Source organism: Brassica napus, chromosome A9 (genome assembly GCF_020379485.1).
Source record: "Brassica napus cultivar Da-Ae chromosome A9, Da-Ae, whole genome shotgun sequence".
Lineage (NCBI taxonomy): Eukaryota > Viridiplantae > Streptophyta > Magnoliopsida > Brassicales > Brassicaceae > Brassica > Brassica napus.
In genome coordinates, this window is record NC_063442.1 from 26912407 (window position 1) to 26929556 (window position 17150).

Consider the following 17150-nt stretch of genomic DNA (forward strand, 5'->3'; position numbering starts at 1 on the left):
ATATGATGAATGAACCAAATATAATTAAAATTCTTTTTTGTAATATATCTAAAAATAAAACAAAATGGGATTCAACTGAAAAGTAAACAACCTAATGCGAAATAAATTAAACCGTTCAAATTGTTATACATATATATAATTAAAATAACAACATAATTTTATTTAAATACATTATTCTGTTTAATTATTTTTCATACATATAGATTATTAAATAATTTAAAATCTATCAAAAAGTGGAAACGATAGATTAATTAATTATAATTTGACTATTTTGTAAATATTTATATATGTGCTTGAGCACAGAAAAATCACCTAGTGAGTGAAATGTGAGAGTAAGTTCACTTATGACAATTGGTTTTTTTTTTTTTTTTTTTTTTTTTTTTGATGAAATGTGAAATTTATTGATAAGAGTAAAATAATAGGCATTTACAAAAGAATATGGAAACTATATGAGTAGGCTATACAAAGAAGCAATATTTTATGAAAAAAACCTATGGCCTGTCAAATACTTCAAACCAACGTTGAAGCAATCCAGCAAACCGATGAACCGGCCCATAACGAAGAGAGCTGATCCTGTTCCGTATGGCTTTATCAACGATCCGGATAGCTTGGTCCACCGTACGAAAGCCTCTCTGGTGTCTGCGTTCATTCCTCTCCTTCCACATATAGTAAACACAAGTCTGGAACACCATTTTCAGTAGGATCTTATCCATAAGCTGAAGATTATTGTTAGTAACAAACTGCAGAGTGAGCGACCAGTCCGGATTGATCCTTCTGCCACACAAACTACCTGCTAGTCTATCCAAACAGAGTATGTGTAAGGGCAAGCAAAGAAGACGTGATCCCTTGTCTCATCCCACTCACCACACATCACACACCCTTGCTGAATGCCCCACGCCCGCATACGATCTCCTGTAGAAAGTCTGTTCTTAACAGCCAGCCAGACAATGAAGGAGTATCTAGGGACTCCTTGAGTGAACCAGACACATTTACTCCAAGGTACAGTGGCCTTTCTCACACGTATCTGATCCCATGTTCGAACCGAAGAGAACTGCGCTTTATAAGTGTCCTCTGCATGTTTCCAAAGAACCTTATCCCTCCCTTGATCTTCCTGCGGCACCTGAATATTCTGGATACTCTCATATAAATCATGAAAGTGACGACTACGCTGGCCTCGAATGTTCCAGCGAGATTGAGCAACTGCATCAATAACTCGAGCATTCCGGGCTACTCCAAGGTAACAAGTACCTACAGCGCCAGTAATGTCAATAAGCCTGCCCATCTGCAGCCAATCATCAAACCAGAAAAAAGCCTTTTGTCCATCATTGATCTCAAACCTAATAAACTGATAAGCTAGAGGCCTCAGCTTTAATAATTTCCTCCACATCCAAGAACCCTTTCCATGTAAGTCCGAATTAAGCATGATATCAGAGTCCGACACACATTGCCCAAACTGAACCGAAATCGATCCGGCCCATTAAAAGAATGAGAGATACCCTATCGATCCTAAACCGACCTGGCCCGAATGTTCATGCGGTCTGACTGAACTGAATCCTAAATTGGGATATTATCAAGATTAATAGTTATAGGAACCATTATCTCGAGAGATGGTACGAGAATATAAGCTCTCACATCGGGACTCTAACTGAGACATGAGAAATATATAAAGGATTCAGGCCCGGCTTAAATATTAAATGGGCCCTGTGCTAAGTTAAATTTTTCTAATAATTTTAGGTATATAATTGTTACTTTCACAACTAAGACCCTAATATTTATACATTCTAACAAAACAGGGCCCTAATTTCCTTAAGAATTTTTTTTTTTAAAACAAGACCCTGTGCAAATGCACTGTGTGCACTACCTCTAAGCCGGCACTGAAAGGATTATAGCCAATCTATTTATCACAAACTGGTTTGGTTTTAAATTGAAAGCACAATGAACCCGAATTTAGCAGGTTCAACACAAATGATGAAATGATGAATAAGAAAGGAATTAATGGATCTTCATACCTAATTCCCTTTTACGGAGTGAAATGCTCATTAGATTCTCCATTGATCAACCCTGTATAAGAAACAGTTCGAACACAGCACATCATCCAACTAATCTATCGCCTATCAAAACCCATGTTCACAAAAAAATCATAGACTATAATAGAAATCGAGAAATAAATCAATTACTACTAGCTGTATATAACACATCATTGGACTATTAATTATTGTTTCCAACACATGCATATTATTTTATTGATTTATCAAAAATGTTATCAACATTTTGTAACCAATATGACCTAGAGAGTGCTTATAGAAAACATATTATTCTCATAGATATATCCAACAGACAAGTCCTTGCGCATTACTAGTCCAACTCTCCCGTATACAAACGCAATTAATCTCGCGAAACTGATTCTTAAAATCCCTAAATCACACAATTTTCCCAGTAAAACCGAGTTTTTTTTTTTTTTTTTGCAAAAGTAAAACCGGAAATTCTTCCGGTCATAGAAACATAAGAGACCATTAGTTTTTCTTTTACTCAACTTCAACTTTCATTTGCCAAAGCCTGATACAACCAATTGTGACCACGGTGCCTCAACAGAGACTTTAGCCACAAAGTGATATATGGAAGAAGATATAGCATCATCTAGGATCACTAATTTGGATCCTACATTACCCTATATATATATATATATATATATATATATATATCTAACAAGTAACAACCGATCACGTTGACCACCAATGAAAACAAATTAGTTAATTCAACCGGTGAAGATGAACGGAAAGAGACGATTAGTTAGCTCCGTAATAAAGCGAGTCGCAAAAATTAATTATATATGCCTCTCCACATGCACGGCATAGACCAAAATAGTTCATTGCACTAGCTCAAAACTGTAAAGTCCATCCCGCTTTACTACTTGAATTATCACAAGCGAATCCTTATTTCCCAAATGTTAGCATCTGCATAAGCGATCTCAATCAGTCAATCGTATATCTTAGGTGATTGATCAAAAGTGTTCATAATTCATGGGATTCATTGTACTAATTATCAAAATAGCCCAAGAAAATCCTTATCCCACCTCCACCCTAAGCAGAACCGGCTTTTGAGCCAAACTAAAGAAACTCATGCTTACAACTGATATTCAATAAATAACTTTTAACCAAATATTTTATTTGAAAATATTTCAAAGCTCCAACCTTTTAGTATCAAATCTCTTTCCTGCTCTGACTCTTGGTTATGCTTCATTAGAATTATGTGACGGTAAAAATATTAGTGTTGGGATGGATTAGCAAAAGGGTCTATTACTACGAACACTGGTGCCGTGGTGCACCAGAGAACACAAGAATAGAGTGAGATCCTCAAATAAGAGTTCAATGTTCCTTTTTATTGTCAACATAATCAATATTTCATCTATATACTACTATTAGTAAACTCTACTGTAGGCCCGAGCTTCTGAATCTAATACCCATATAACAATCAAACTTTATTTACTATAAACTTTATAAGAATTACAACACAATCATTACACAATAGCAATTTCACTAAATAAATATATGAAACTATGGTTTCACAGGAATACTCTGTTCGTTCCTGAAGAAGTTCCCACTATCAACTCTCGTCTTAATCTTCACCAACCTCTCGAAATTTCCGTTGAAATATTTCTTCCCGTAACGTTCACCTTCCACGTAGCTCCGGACAACTCCGTCGTGAGAATTAATCCCCAAGTCAACATCCCGATAGTTAAAATACGACTGTCTCGGATTCTTGGAAACAAAAGGAGTCATGAACCGGTACAGCTCCCTAGTCAGCTCCATATACCGGTTCGTCAACCTATCTTCTCTCCAGTTCGCACCGTACTGAATCTTCCAGAGGTTCCCTGCTCTGTATGGGAACGGAGTAGCCGTGGACGGAACCCTCCCCATCATGCCGCCGTATGGATTGAAAGCCATCGTTGGGATTTCAAGCTCGATCATCTTCTTCCATATAGATTCTAAACCGGTTCTTGAAATCGGCTCGCGGACGTAATCGGACTTCCTCTTGAGATAATTAACGGTTTGGTTCCTCTGGAGGAGAACTGTCTCCGGCGTACCAACACGGATATTCGTCCAGAAAAGCACTGACTGGATCCAGCTCGTCTCGGTACAGTCTGATCGGACCAGACCCAGTTCTGGTAATCTCCGGTTTAATATAGACAGAAGCGTTGATGCGTCTCCGAGGAACATACCTACGAAAGATGCCCTAACGGTCTTTTTAGAAGAAACGGTACCGTTTACTACGTCAATGACGACTCTTATGAAGAGCTCGTCGGGAAGCACTGAAGCGACTTGTTGCCACTGGTGAACGATCTCCGTCGCGTTTTGTTCCAACGTCCGGGAGACTCTAAAAACGGTGACGTTTTCAGGGACTTCGACGAGGTTTATTTTGTAGGCCAAAACGACGCCGAAGCTTCCTCCTCCTCCTCCGTTGATTGCCCAGTAGAGATCCTCTCCCATCATTTTTCTATCCAAAATATTTCCTGAAATTTTAAAATATAATATAGTGAGTAAATAATTATATATTAAACATAATTGCGTCTAACGTTTATATATATTGTTCAGGTGATTGTCTAAACTGAATAATCCTTTAAATTATCTTAACCAAAATTTTAAGCAAAATCACTGTGTCCTAATGAGTATGGTTGATTTTAGGACATTGAGTAATACTTTAAAATTTTAATCAGCACATACAATAAGGAAGCTACAGGGATATTGATTATACCATTGACATCGACCATTCTTGCATCGATAGTATTATCGACGGTTAGACCGTACTTTCTCATTATGTTTCCGTACCCTCCGCCGCTAATATGGCCACCAACACCAACCGTCGGACAAATCCCTGCCGGATAAGCTAGGGTTTTGCTTTTCTCCCATATATAGTAATAAACTTCTCCGAGAATGGCACCGCTTTGGACCCACGCGGTTTTACTCGCTAGGTCAACATCAACCGACCTGAGATTAAACATGTCGAGGACAAAGAACGGCTTCCCAGAGTACGTAACGTATGACAAGCCGTCGTAGTCGTGGCCGCCGCTTCTGATTTTCATCTGAAGGTTGTGACGTCGGCCACAAGTAATTGCGGCTTGAACGTGTGATTCGTGTGTTGCGGCGATTATAAGCAGAGGTTTGGGAGTTGTGGAGGTGTTGAACCGGAGGTTGCGGATGTAGGCTTCTAGTACTGAGGAGTAGGAGCTGTTTCCGGAGAAGATCACGGCAGAGGAGATGGGATGTTTGGGGTCGGAGTTCGACGTTAGGCATTGTGTGAAAGTCTCGGAATTTGCTAATGATGAGTTTGATTCCCATATGGTGACAATGAATAAGATCAAAGCTAGCAACGTTGTTCTTGAACGTTTCATTTTGAGCAATGAAATAAGAATAAACAAATTTTTATGTTTGTAAATTTCGTTATGGCTTTTGAAGGTATATATAATAGAGAACTAAGAGAAGATCATGCATGACGCCAAAATGTTTGACCAAGAAAAGTCAAATGTGGGTTCAACTTGTCTCATAATTTTTTTATTTTGCGTGATGACAATGTTATAGTATTTAGTTATAGGGAAAATCGCATAAAAAACCTTGAAAGTGTCACTTACTCGCACTTTAAACCTTGAACTTTTTTCACTAACACTTTTAACCTTCAAAGTGACATTTTTATCATAAAAAACCTCCAAAGAAGAAAAATGACCTGTTTAACAGGTTAAAAACAGTTTTTTTTTTCAAAAAATAATTATTTAATTAATAAATAAACAAAAAAATTAATAAAAATCGAAAAATTAAACAAAAAACTCCTAAATTAAAAAAAAGTGAGAAAAATAAATAACGATTTAGAAAATTAAATAAAAAATAACTAAACATTCAAAAATAAATAAGAACAAATTAAAATAGAGAAAAAATAATAATAAATTTCAAAAATTCAAAATTCAAAAAAGTCTTTTTTTTTTTCATTTCAAATATAATGTCGAAAATTATCATTGGAGATATGCCAAAAACCGTCATTGGAGATATGTCGGAAATAACGGTTTTTGGCATATCTCCAATGATACGGTTTTTGACATATCTCCAATGATAATTTCTGACATTATATTTAAAAATGAATGTTGAATTTTCATTTTTTTTTTGAAATTTATGATTTTTTTTATTTTTCTCCATTCTAAATTGATCTTATTTATTTTTTGAATTTTTTATTTAATTTTTTAAATATTTATTTATTTTTTGAATTTTTTGAATTCATGAGTTTTTTGTTTAATTTTTCGATTTTTATTAATTGTTTTGTTTATTTTATTAATTAAATAATTATTTTTTGAAAAAAAAAACTGTTTTTAACCTGTTCAGCCGGTCATTTTTCTTCTTTGGAGGTTTTTTATGATAAAAATGTCACTTTGAAGGTTAAAAGTGTTAGTGAAAAAAGTTCAAGGTTTAAAGTGCTAGTAAGTGACACTTTCAAGGTTTTTTATGCGATTTTCCCTTTAGTTATATTTAAATTTTAAAGAATATTGTTTATACAATGCGTGTGTCAACGATAGTAGAGATTGCATTAACTCAAAAAACAAAATTAACGCTCATTAGTTACTTAACTAGACCAGATTTTAAAAATCAGAAGGCGCAGTAAGTAGGTTGGAAATTTAATAGAGAAAAAATGAATCTGTTATTGCTAGGCAGTGGATCAAGGTGTGAACATTTCATTTACAGATCAAATGGATTTTCAAAAATATTAAACTAAAAGTATATACTCCTTCTGTTTCATAAAAAAAATACACTTTAACATTTTTCATACATATTAAAAAAATGATTGAAATACATTTAAGTTTTTATTAGTTACACATATTCAACCAACCGGATTTTAGATAAATGAAATTATTTATAAAATCAATGCATTTTAATTAATATTGAATTGAAAGTTTCATTGGAATTCTAAAACACTCTTTTTTAGAATGTTAAAATGACACTTAATATGAAACAAATGGAGTATATAATAATAGATCAGTATATAAAAATTTGAAATACAGCTTCGATGGATTTAGTAATTTGGAAGTTTTGGATTGAACTCATATTAATATTCTCATCTGCAACTTTTACATATAATTCAGAAAGATATGGGAGGCTTGATAAAATTTTGAAGTTAACTTAAAATCAATTGTTTTGCTCTGAATTGTAACCTGAACTCGAGTTTATAATGTAGGAGTTAATTTTGAAACAACACTTGAGTTCATCAGTTAGGCTATCCAAGTTGGGTAAAGATAACTTTCAGTACTCACGAAATAAATTTAACATTTTTAAAATATAGGCCATTCACATATTGACAAATATAAAAAAAAACGTTTTTCAATAAATTCTTAGAATCTCTCAAATAACAACTCTCTCACTCCTTTTTTTTTTTACATTTTCTACTTAATTAGTCTGAATGTACTGCAGTACAAAAGCATAAGAGATGCAAGAAAAATGATAATGCAGATGGTACTGCATTTTGTATTAATTCATAGATAAAATGCAGAACTTGAAAATAACAATAATATATTTATGTGCTGCATGCAGAACACTAATGTGTTGTTTTATTGTACTACAGCTAAAAAGGAGGGGAGGAAGGACGGTTCAAAGGCAGATGTCCAATAGCTTTGCTGTGTTACTTTTATTGGATCCAAAACATATGTAATTTACTTTTTTTTGATCAAACCATAATTTCCTTCAACTTATTATCTACAACTAGTACAATACTTTATTTACTTTGATTAAGTAAAAAAATTCACTTATTCTCTAAAAATATACACATGCATTTTCATATTTTTTTTATCAATTTTATATTTTAATACATGCAATATTTTTATTTTTTGTTTAAATATTTTTTTTCTTCAAATTGATCCATATATCTACATCCATTAAAACAATTCAAAAATTAAGCTATTATTTAATTAATTATAAAAATAATCCATTTAAATAAGTTAGATTTATATTCAATAATACTCAGCAAATTTTGTACTTATTCTCTAAAATATATTATAACTCATGCATGTGTTTTTATTTTTTTTTGTTTAATTAGTTATTTTTATTTTTCATTCTATTTTATATATCTGTATCCATTCAAATGAAATATTAAAATATGTTTTGAATTAGTTATGTTTATTGAATTATAAAAATTTAATATGTGACAAATAAGTTAATGTTGATGAATATGATATTCGATAAAAGTTTTTATTTGTTTCTAATATATATATTACAAGAAAATTATGTATTTTTATTTTCTTTTTTAATTAAAACTAATATTTTATTTTATATATTTAACTTACATTTTTGATGTCTTGCATTTTTACATCTTTTAAGCATTCATTTTCATCACGTTCTAGCTCATTTAGATTTCATTTAGTATTATAGAGTGCATTTGCATGTTCATTTGTATGTTTTCAGGTTTTGGAGGAGATTAAGCCACAAAAGGTTGAAATATCAACATGGATGAAGGTCTTAAATATATTCTTTGAAGCTCATCTTTTTCGAGGACATATGAAATAGAGTTAGCTTTCTAATGGAGGTAGTTTCAAGTAATTTGGAGCTGTATTGAAGAAGTTATAACCGATTTACTGGAATCATATCAATCATACTGCAAAGATAGGATGGACCGCGGTGGAGGCCACGGATTGAAGCCGTCCGCGGATTTGGGCCAGTGAGGTCGATTAAAGAAGCCATGGGCCGCGGGTGGAGGCCGCGGGATGAAGCTGTCCGCGGATTCGAGGCAGTAATGTCGAGTTTGGTGTAGACGGACTGCGGACACAGACTGCGGACTGGTGCCGTCCGCAGATTTAAACCCGAGAGGTCATTGTTGGAGTGGATTGACCGCGGACCACAGCCGCAGACCGAAACCGTCCGCGGTCGATATAAAAACCAACTTACCCATTTTTTATTGGGTCAAACCCGTGTTTGTTGGGTCGGACCGGTTCGAGTTTTAAGCTATTATAAATACATTTTAGACCTAATATTAGGACTTACCTCATTTTCTGTCAAGACTTTGTCTAAACGTGTAAAAACTTGAATCTTTTGATAATCTAAGGAAGTACTTCATCTTATATTTGTGTTTCTCTTGATCATTAACATGATTAGCCTTGATCCTTACATGGGTTTAAGGTGTCTCATGGAGATTAGTGAGTAGTGACCTTGTGATTCATGGATTAGATAGATTAGGGTGATTAAGTGGATATTTAGGATGTTTATTGCTTGATTAACAATGTTCTATGCTTGCTAAGTGTTATTAATGCTAGATTAGACTTGATAACTCTCATCTAGACCTTAAGTTATTTTACGCCCATAAAGTGTTTGTTAAAATGCTTGACTGAGCTTAGCATTGTCTTTTACATATTTGGCCAACGGCAATTGATGTCCGATATGTTTAAGTGGATAGTAGACTTGTGATTTATGCATGCTTGAATGTGTTAGCCAACGGGAGTTGATGTTTGATGCATGACTAGCATAGGGATTATTATCACGGAAGTGAATTAATCTATTGTGAATGAGATCTAGACCTATAGACTTGTTTATTGTTTTGTTTGAACATTCTAGATTGAACCTTTATCACCTTATATCAATTATATTTGCCCATGAATCCATCCTTAGCATTTGATTGAATTCTTGCACTTATTTCTTGATTGGATTTGAGATCACCTTGTTTATATTTCTAGGATATTAGCTTGTTACAAATCATCCATCTTCTTGTTTGCTTAGATTAGTAAAGTTTGTGTATTCTTGGTGTTATAGATCACTAGTTCCTTGTGGATTCGATCCTAAAATGCTACAATGACATACCATTCGATTGTGGTATTATTGGCACATTAGGTTAATTGGTGTGTGCTTAAACGCAGTAATCAATTTGGCGCCGTTGCCGAGAAACTAAGTAGATTTGTCATCAGGATTTCAAACTTTCTTGAGACTAAGCTTTATTTTCTTATGTTTTATTTTGCTTTGTTTGGTTACTAATTCCCTTTCAAGTGATTGTTCTTTTGCAAGGTACATCCAGAGAGGAAGATCATATCTCTCGACTTGGAATCAATTCTCAAAGCTATTTTAGAGAGTCAAGAAAAGATGATATCTAAAAGCTCCACATCTTGTGAAAGAGCTTATGAACCAACCACCTCATTGGAGTATCAACCGCATGAAAACCTTGGTCAAGGCAACCAATATAGATATGGTGAGAGACACCAACACTATATTTATAACTTATTTATAATAAGTTGTATTTGTTCAGATATTTAATTTTTATCAAAAATTTCAACATGTATTTAATTATAATAATTTATTAAATTCTTGATCTGCATTTTTTTGCTTGATCTGTATTTGTTCTGTTTGATTTGCATTTTTGTTTGATCTGCGTTTTTTGATATGTGTTACCCATTTGAAGCAGTGAGAGATTCCTTATAAGACAATCTCCATAAATAACCTTATTTTAAAGTTTGAAAGAATTTTAAATTTAATGTTTGATGACGTTTCTTTCCAAAAGAAAAACCTTATATTAAACCTTAATTTTTATAATTTATATTTTGGTACTTACTATTGATATAAATTAGTTACAATCATCCAAATTTTATAGATAAATGTAAAATCTACAACTGAATATTTTTTATAAAATATACTGTTATGGATTTATTCAATCTGAACATAGAATAATAATATAATGCATTCATAAATAATGACTTTCAATTAAGTCAAATTATATGGGTTGTTTTGGAGATTTTGTAATTTTAAATCAAATTTACATAAATTTTAGTAGTATTTTATTTTTTTTACTTTATATATGACAGTTAAATTATAGAATATATCTAAAATTTTATTATATATAATATTTTAGGGATTAAAATGATAAAAGAAAAAAGTTAATACGATTATTCGAAAAACATAAGTGTAAAAAAGATTAAAGTAAGAAACCTTAAATATAAGATTTTAAACAGTGAAACCTTATATTTATAGTTTTACAGTTTAAAACCTTAAAATTTAAAGTTTTTTTCGCTTTTAAAATGTGCAAAATTTTATTTTTGAAATTTTGAGGTTGTTTTTTGGAAAGCTCTAATAACCCCACCAATGCAAATGCTCTTATAACCAGTTAAGGATCGTTAATTACTAACATTTTTCCGAACTATGATCAAGACAGTTAACGACCTAATTATTTGAATCAAATTGTTGATAAAGATTTGTCGTGTGATTGTTTTTTTTTTGGTGTAAGATTGTATGATTGTTTATAATATATTTAAGTTCTAAAAGATAAAGTTACGTATGCTTTTTTGACAGAAAAAAATACGTATGCTTTTCTTGACAAAAATATTTACGTATGCTTTCTTTTCTTCATAAACAAAAGGTATACACGATGAATACGTGTTTTTTATATGTGAGAATTATTGACTAAAGTATAACATGAAGGATACAGTTGAGCGGCTGGTTTGACTTTCATATGGTTGACCTATCATTGGAGCCGTAAACGAAGAAAAAAGGAAAAAGGGAATTTGAGATGGATTCTTCTTATACAGTAACAAACTGATAAGAATATTATTTAGAAATTCACAAAACAAAATTATAAACTAGCACAAAAATGTATTAGAAACCTTTTTATAAAGAGATTATTTAAGTTTTAGTTCCAGCAAAAAAATGATTAATGCATTTTGTATCAGCACGTTTTTTTTTTGCCGTACGAAAGCAAAAGATGATTGACGAAAGCACTTGGGTTAGAAGGAGAAGTGCCAATCTGACACAAGTTACATTTTTTCAACTAAAATAATCATAAACATAGTTTAGCAAAAAAAAAAATAATCATAAACATGAAAAGAGATTAGTGCGTCTAGTCATCTTTTATCTCTAATCGCGAAACACGTAAAATAAAACTGATTAACGCACGTAAACAAGATGATGCCATGCACGCATCATGGTGTCGTAATCACATTAGCAGATTTGCTCCAAAGTTGATTTTACCATTTTAAGCAAAATGCAGTAATCATTATGATTGTCTGGCCAATGAAGCGGCTCAAGCCCGATATGCACCAAGAACAGCACAACGAATGTAGTCTTTGTGGCTTTTCTTTTCGCCGAGTAGGTCCATGCATTAATTAGGCTAACTAAGGTCAAATGACTATTCTAGGCTTCTTTTTCCGTCGAACATAAGAAAATTATTTACATCGTCCTTCAAATTTAATATTTATGGATCACCCAAATTTAGTTTTGTTTAATCCGATTCTGTAAGTATGAAAAGTATGCACGAATTTGATGGTAAATTATTTGAAAGATGTTTTATTAAAAAAAAAATTAAAAAAAGGATTACAGAGGAGATGATTGAACTCTACGAGTTTAAGTTAAACTAGATTTCCACCCGCACAACCGTGCGGGTATATATTTTCACATTTATATATATAGATAATTGTTTTACATAATCAGTATATATTTTTAATGTTACTCACATATTTAAATTTTTGTATAATTATGCCAAAAATAATAATTTTATAGTTTTCATGCTGTAAATTAAAATCATCACATATATATGTTGCTTATTATATATTTGTCTTATTGAATTTGCGTTTGATTACTAAACTAAATTTTTTAATGCATGAAACAACATATATAAAGACAATTTTGTATTTAATTTATTATAATCATGATCCGTAATTCAAATCGCTAGATTTTTTTAGTAATTTTTTAATGTTTATTAATTTTATTTAATAAATTACTGTATATTAAAAAGTTTAAGATAAGTTAAATTTTTATAAATGTATTATATAGTTTACTAATATTAACCCGTTCTACCAACATATTATATTTTTAGCATAAATATTTTATATTTATGAAAATAAAATATGTTAACTTATCAATTTAAAATAATTTATCATACTTTGTTCAATATAATATTTTATTATAAAATGATAGATATTATTATAAAATTGATAAAATAGGATATAATTTTATTCTTTTAGTAACATTTCATTACTAATTACAAAATTAGTTGAAAATATTTATATTCAATTTATGACAATTAAGATCTTATTATAATCTTTTTCAAGAGATTTGTTAGAATTTTAATTTTTTTTTTAAATTAAAAGATATAAAAGATATTATGATTAAAGTAGTTAAAAATATTATGTATATTAGCATTAGTGATATACATTTAATATAAAATTTAAATGATGGTCCAAATAAAAATATCACTCATCTAAAAATCATGATTTTTATTTTATTAGAAAACAAATTTGAAAAAATTAAAATTAAAATAAATATTTATTTCTAACAAAATCTTTAAAAATTATTAGTAAATGTATTTGTGAAATTAATTAATTTTATTTTATTTAAATTTTCGTTTATAAATCAAAAATATATTCAATTTTAATTTCTAATTATATTTTATGATAATTTAAATTAAAACTAACTAATTTTTGAAAGTAAATTTAAAAAGATTCTAAGAAGATTTTTAAAAGATTTTGTTAGAACATTTTAAATATATTCATTTGTATTTCAAATAAAAAGATAATGATGATAAAAAATATAATAGTGAACTTATGTAAAATATGATATTTTTTAGGAATGGTCCAAACTAAAAAAAATCACACATGAAAAGAAGTCATGACTTCTGTTTTAATATATAAGATGGACGAGAACATAAATCAAAAGGTAAATTCTAGTTTTTTTTACTTAAGTATATTTTTCTTGATTCTTTATTAGATTTTAGGTTCTATTTTTTAAAAACAACCTCAGCAACTTTTGCAACTGATCAAGTAACTGACCGCATTAAAAATTAAAGAAGCAATATTTGCAATACATCCGGATAAAGCCCTTAACCTGATAGTTTTCTAGCCAGTTTTTTTTCAAGTTAACTGAGATATAGTAGGACCAGACGTTGTGAAGGAGATCAGAATGTTCTTCGAGACAGGAATCCTTAAACCATCACAAAATGTAACAAATGTTAGACTTATTCCCAAGATTATAGGTGCAAAGAGGGTGGCTGACTATCGTCCTATTTCTCTATGCAATGTGTATTTCAAGATTATCTCTAAATTACTGGCACTCATACTGAAACCAACTCTACGCAAGATTATTTCAGAGAACCAGTCAACATTTATACTGGGAAAGACACAATGGCAGTCAAAACTGATATGTCTAAAGCATATGATATAGTGGAATGGAGATTTATCTCACAAGTGCTTCAGAGACTAGGTTTTCACGAGAAATGGGTTAAGTTGATCATAGAATGTGTGACTACAATTTCTTATTCTTATTTGATCAACGATTCAGTTCAGGGTTCGGTCATACCTAACATGGGGATAAGACATGTGATGAGCCCCAGTCCATGGATCAGTACATGGAACTAGCTCAGCATGGAGATCAGGACGTTCTGAACAATTCAACCGAGGTTCGCCCATCCGACCGTACCAATCAGACAAACCAAGCCGTGTACCGGATCGACCCATGCTTCGTCCGGAATGGAGTTTCGGCTGGAACCACGATCAGACGACCGAACTGACCGTACCACAGCTCGTCTTTCCCGACCATCTCGACATTCTAAGGACAATAGTCGAGCCAGACTTAAGTTGGGTCGTTAAGAACCCAAAGACGGACATGCATTCTTACCCGGCGGACCATCCGGACAGTCCCGCGTGCGTCCTTCTCCTTACCGCATTGGACACAGCCAGTTCAGATGAAACTGGATAGTAGCCGAACGGTCATCCTGACTGGTCTTCATCAGATTCCGCACTTTTGACTCATTTATCATTTTCTAGGTAATGTTTTCATTTTCTATGTCTTGTTTTCTCCATAATTCTTTTTGTTAGTCTTTGACCACAAGTACTATAAATATGTAATCTCATTCTATGAATAAATCAGTCTATGTTTAAGTTTATTTTTGTTTTCTTATTTTTTCTGAGTGAGAGAGAGAGAGAGATAGAGTTCTTTAGCTAGTTCATTGGTGTGAACCGGCTTGCTGATTTGGTGGTCATCCAGTTCATCTTTGTGTGTTGTTTGGTGGTTAGCCAACGCACTACATTCTTTCTTAGGTGGTTAGCCTTAGATCGTGAGTGTATCAAGAACCATTCCGCATCTCTTGACGATCCTTTCAATCCTTCGCAGTTTCAGAAGGGCCATTTGCCTTCTCGGATCATATCCAACATCCAGTTAAAGTGATCCTCCAATTCATGGCGTATCAAGTGGTACCTGAGCCACTTTGGCTGGTTTGTTTTCATTTCATCATTTCATTCTCATCTCTCCACAAATTTCTTTTATTATTTCTTGTTGGATCCGGGCTGTACATTTACTCTCTTGTGATTGCCCTTAAAAAAACGATAAAAAAAAGAGTAAACATTTTTGGCTTGAATCACTTCTGAAGAGAAATCGTGGGGGAGTGGTGGAAAAGAAACCTTGCTGGCTGAAGAGAAACCCAGCCTTAGGACAGTTAAAGCGGATCCACATATAAATATTTTCATCTTTCTTTCTCTTTACCCTTAAAAGTTGTTTTGGGTTTTGATTACTGAATTTTTACTGCCTATCATATTTGAACCAGTGAAAAGAATTCTGAGTGATTACCTAAAAAACGTGAGCTAAATACTTTGAGAGTGTAAGGATTTTTATTTGCTAACTCTTTTGTTAAGTGTTTTCAGAATGTTTGGGCTTCACAAGAAATCAAATCAGGCTTCAAAACTACAACAAGATGTTTATTATCCTTTTAAAACCGTGCTTGAAAAAAAACAATTGATTTTTGGGGATAAGAAACATTTTTCTTCTATTGGGTTTGATTTTGTGCAGAAACAAAGAAACCAAAGGAAGAGGCAAAACAAGTTCGATGATGATGAGAAGATGGTCAGAAATGGTGATCGTCTCTTCAGCAAAACCAAGAGGAGCAACTGTGACGTTCTTGATCGGAACGAGCTTCAGACTTATGCCAGTTTGGAGAAGATGTTGCATAAGGCAATTTTCGCTATTCAGAAACTCAAAAAGAAGGGAAACACCGACACTTCTTCTGCACCAAAACAACAATGTAAGTTTTCTCCTCTTTCAAATTCTGATTTGAAAACTAATGTGTTTTCTTTTGATAAAAGCAAAGCTGTGAAACCCACAAGCAAAACTCATTCTACCATGTGCTTCAAATGCCATAGGATCGGTCATTATGCTAACAAGTGCCAAAACCATTGGTGACTTTGGAGAATGAGAACGTTGAAACCGAGCCAGAAAAGGAAGGTCTATTGCCAATTTTTGATGACTGTGCACATAAGCCGATGGCAGGTAGCTCTGAATTGATTTTTCAGTTTGAAAAGAATTCTAAAAAGGTTTTGAACAAGAATGAATTTTCTGGTCCTTTGAATGCTTTTGATATTGGCGCATATATGACCTTGGTCTTGGAAGCTTTGTGTCAATACATGAAGGGTCAGATGAAGAACAAAACTGTGGTCATCAAGCAAACCAAGACAGATTTTCTTCCATTCAAAAGCTGGACCAAACTCAAGGTGAGCAATGTTCTGATTATGATTCTTTTGCTTATAACCCTTTTCCTTTTAATGTTCCATCTTTTTGAAGAGGGAGTAAATGATGCGCCCCAGTCCATGGAACCAGCTCGGCATGGAGATCAGGACGTTTTGAATGATTCAACCGAGGTTCGTCCATCCGACAGTACCAATCAGACTAACCGAGCCGTGTACCGGATCGACCTGCATTCGTCCAAGATGGAGTTTCGGCTGAAACCACGATCAGACGACCAAACTGACCGTACAACAACTCGGTTTTCCCGACCACCCGACATTTTAAGGACAATAGTCGAGCCAGACTTAAGTTGGATCGTGAAGAACCCAAAGACAGACATGCATTCTCACCCGGCGAACCATCCGGACAGTCCCGCATGCGCCCTTCTCCTTACCGCATTGGACACAACCAGTTCGGATGAACCTAGACAGTAGCTGAACGGTCATCTTGACTGGTCTTCATCAGATTACGTACCTTTGACTCATATATCATTTTTTAGTCAATGTTTTCATTTTCTATCTCTTGTTTTCTCTACAATTAATTTATTAGTCTTTGACCACAAGTACTATAAATATGCAATCCCATTCTATGAATAAATCAGTCTAAGTTTGAGTTTATTTTTATTTTCTTCTTTTCTCTGAGTGAGAGAGAGAGAGAGAGTTC

General features: G+C 32.7%; 2 protein-coding genes across 2 annotated transcripts; both read right to left on the bottom strand.

The window, feature by feature from the left end:
* Positions 1–793: 793 nt before the first annotated feature.
* LOC106363181 lies at positions 794–1423 on the bottom strand. Its single transcript, XM_013802971.3, has one exon. The coding sequence runs from the start codon at positions 1421–1423 to the stop codon at positions 794–796; it is 630 nt and encodes a 209-aa protein (XP_013658425.3).
* Positions 1424–3463: 2040 nt separating this feature from the next.
* LOC106407522 (berberine bridge enzyme-like 8) lies at positions 3464–5441 on the bottom strand. Its single transcript, XM_013848395.3, has 2 exons — positions 4753–5441; positions 3464–4510 (listed from the first exon to the last, which is right to left on the bottom strand). Exons 1-2 carry the CDS (start codon positions 5387–5389, stop codon positions 3555–3557), a joined length of 1593 nt encoding a protein of 530 aa, XP_013703849.2. The 5' UTR covers positions 5390–5441; the 3' UTR covers positions 3464–3554.
* Between the last annotated feature and the right edge of the window lie 11709 nt (positions 5442–17150).

What these genes read in the sequence shown, in the direction of transcription:
- LOC106363181 (XM_013802971.3), bottom strand. Translation starts at nt 1,423, where the DNA reads ATGCTTAATTCGGACTTACATGGAAAGGGTTCTTGGATGTGGAGGAAA.
- LOC106407522 (XM_013848395.3), bottom strand. Translation starts at nt 5,389, where the DNA reads ATGAAACGTTCAAGAACAACGTTGCTAGCTTTGATCTTATTCATTGTC. An exon ending in AAGAATGGTCGATGTCAATG is followed by an intron (nt 4,511 to 4,752) that starts GTATAATCAATA and finishes TTAAAATTTCAG; the next exon opens with GAAATATTTTGGATAGAAAA.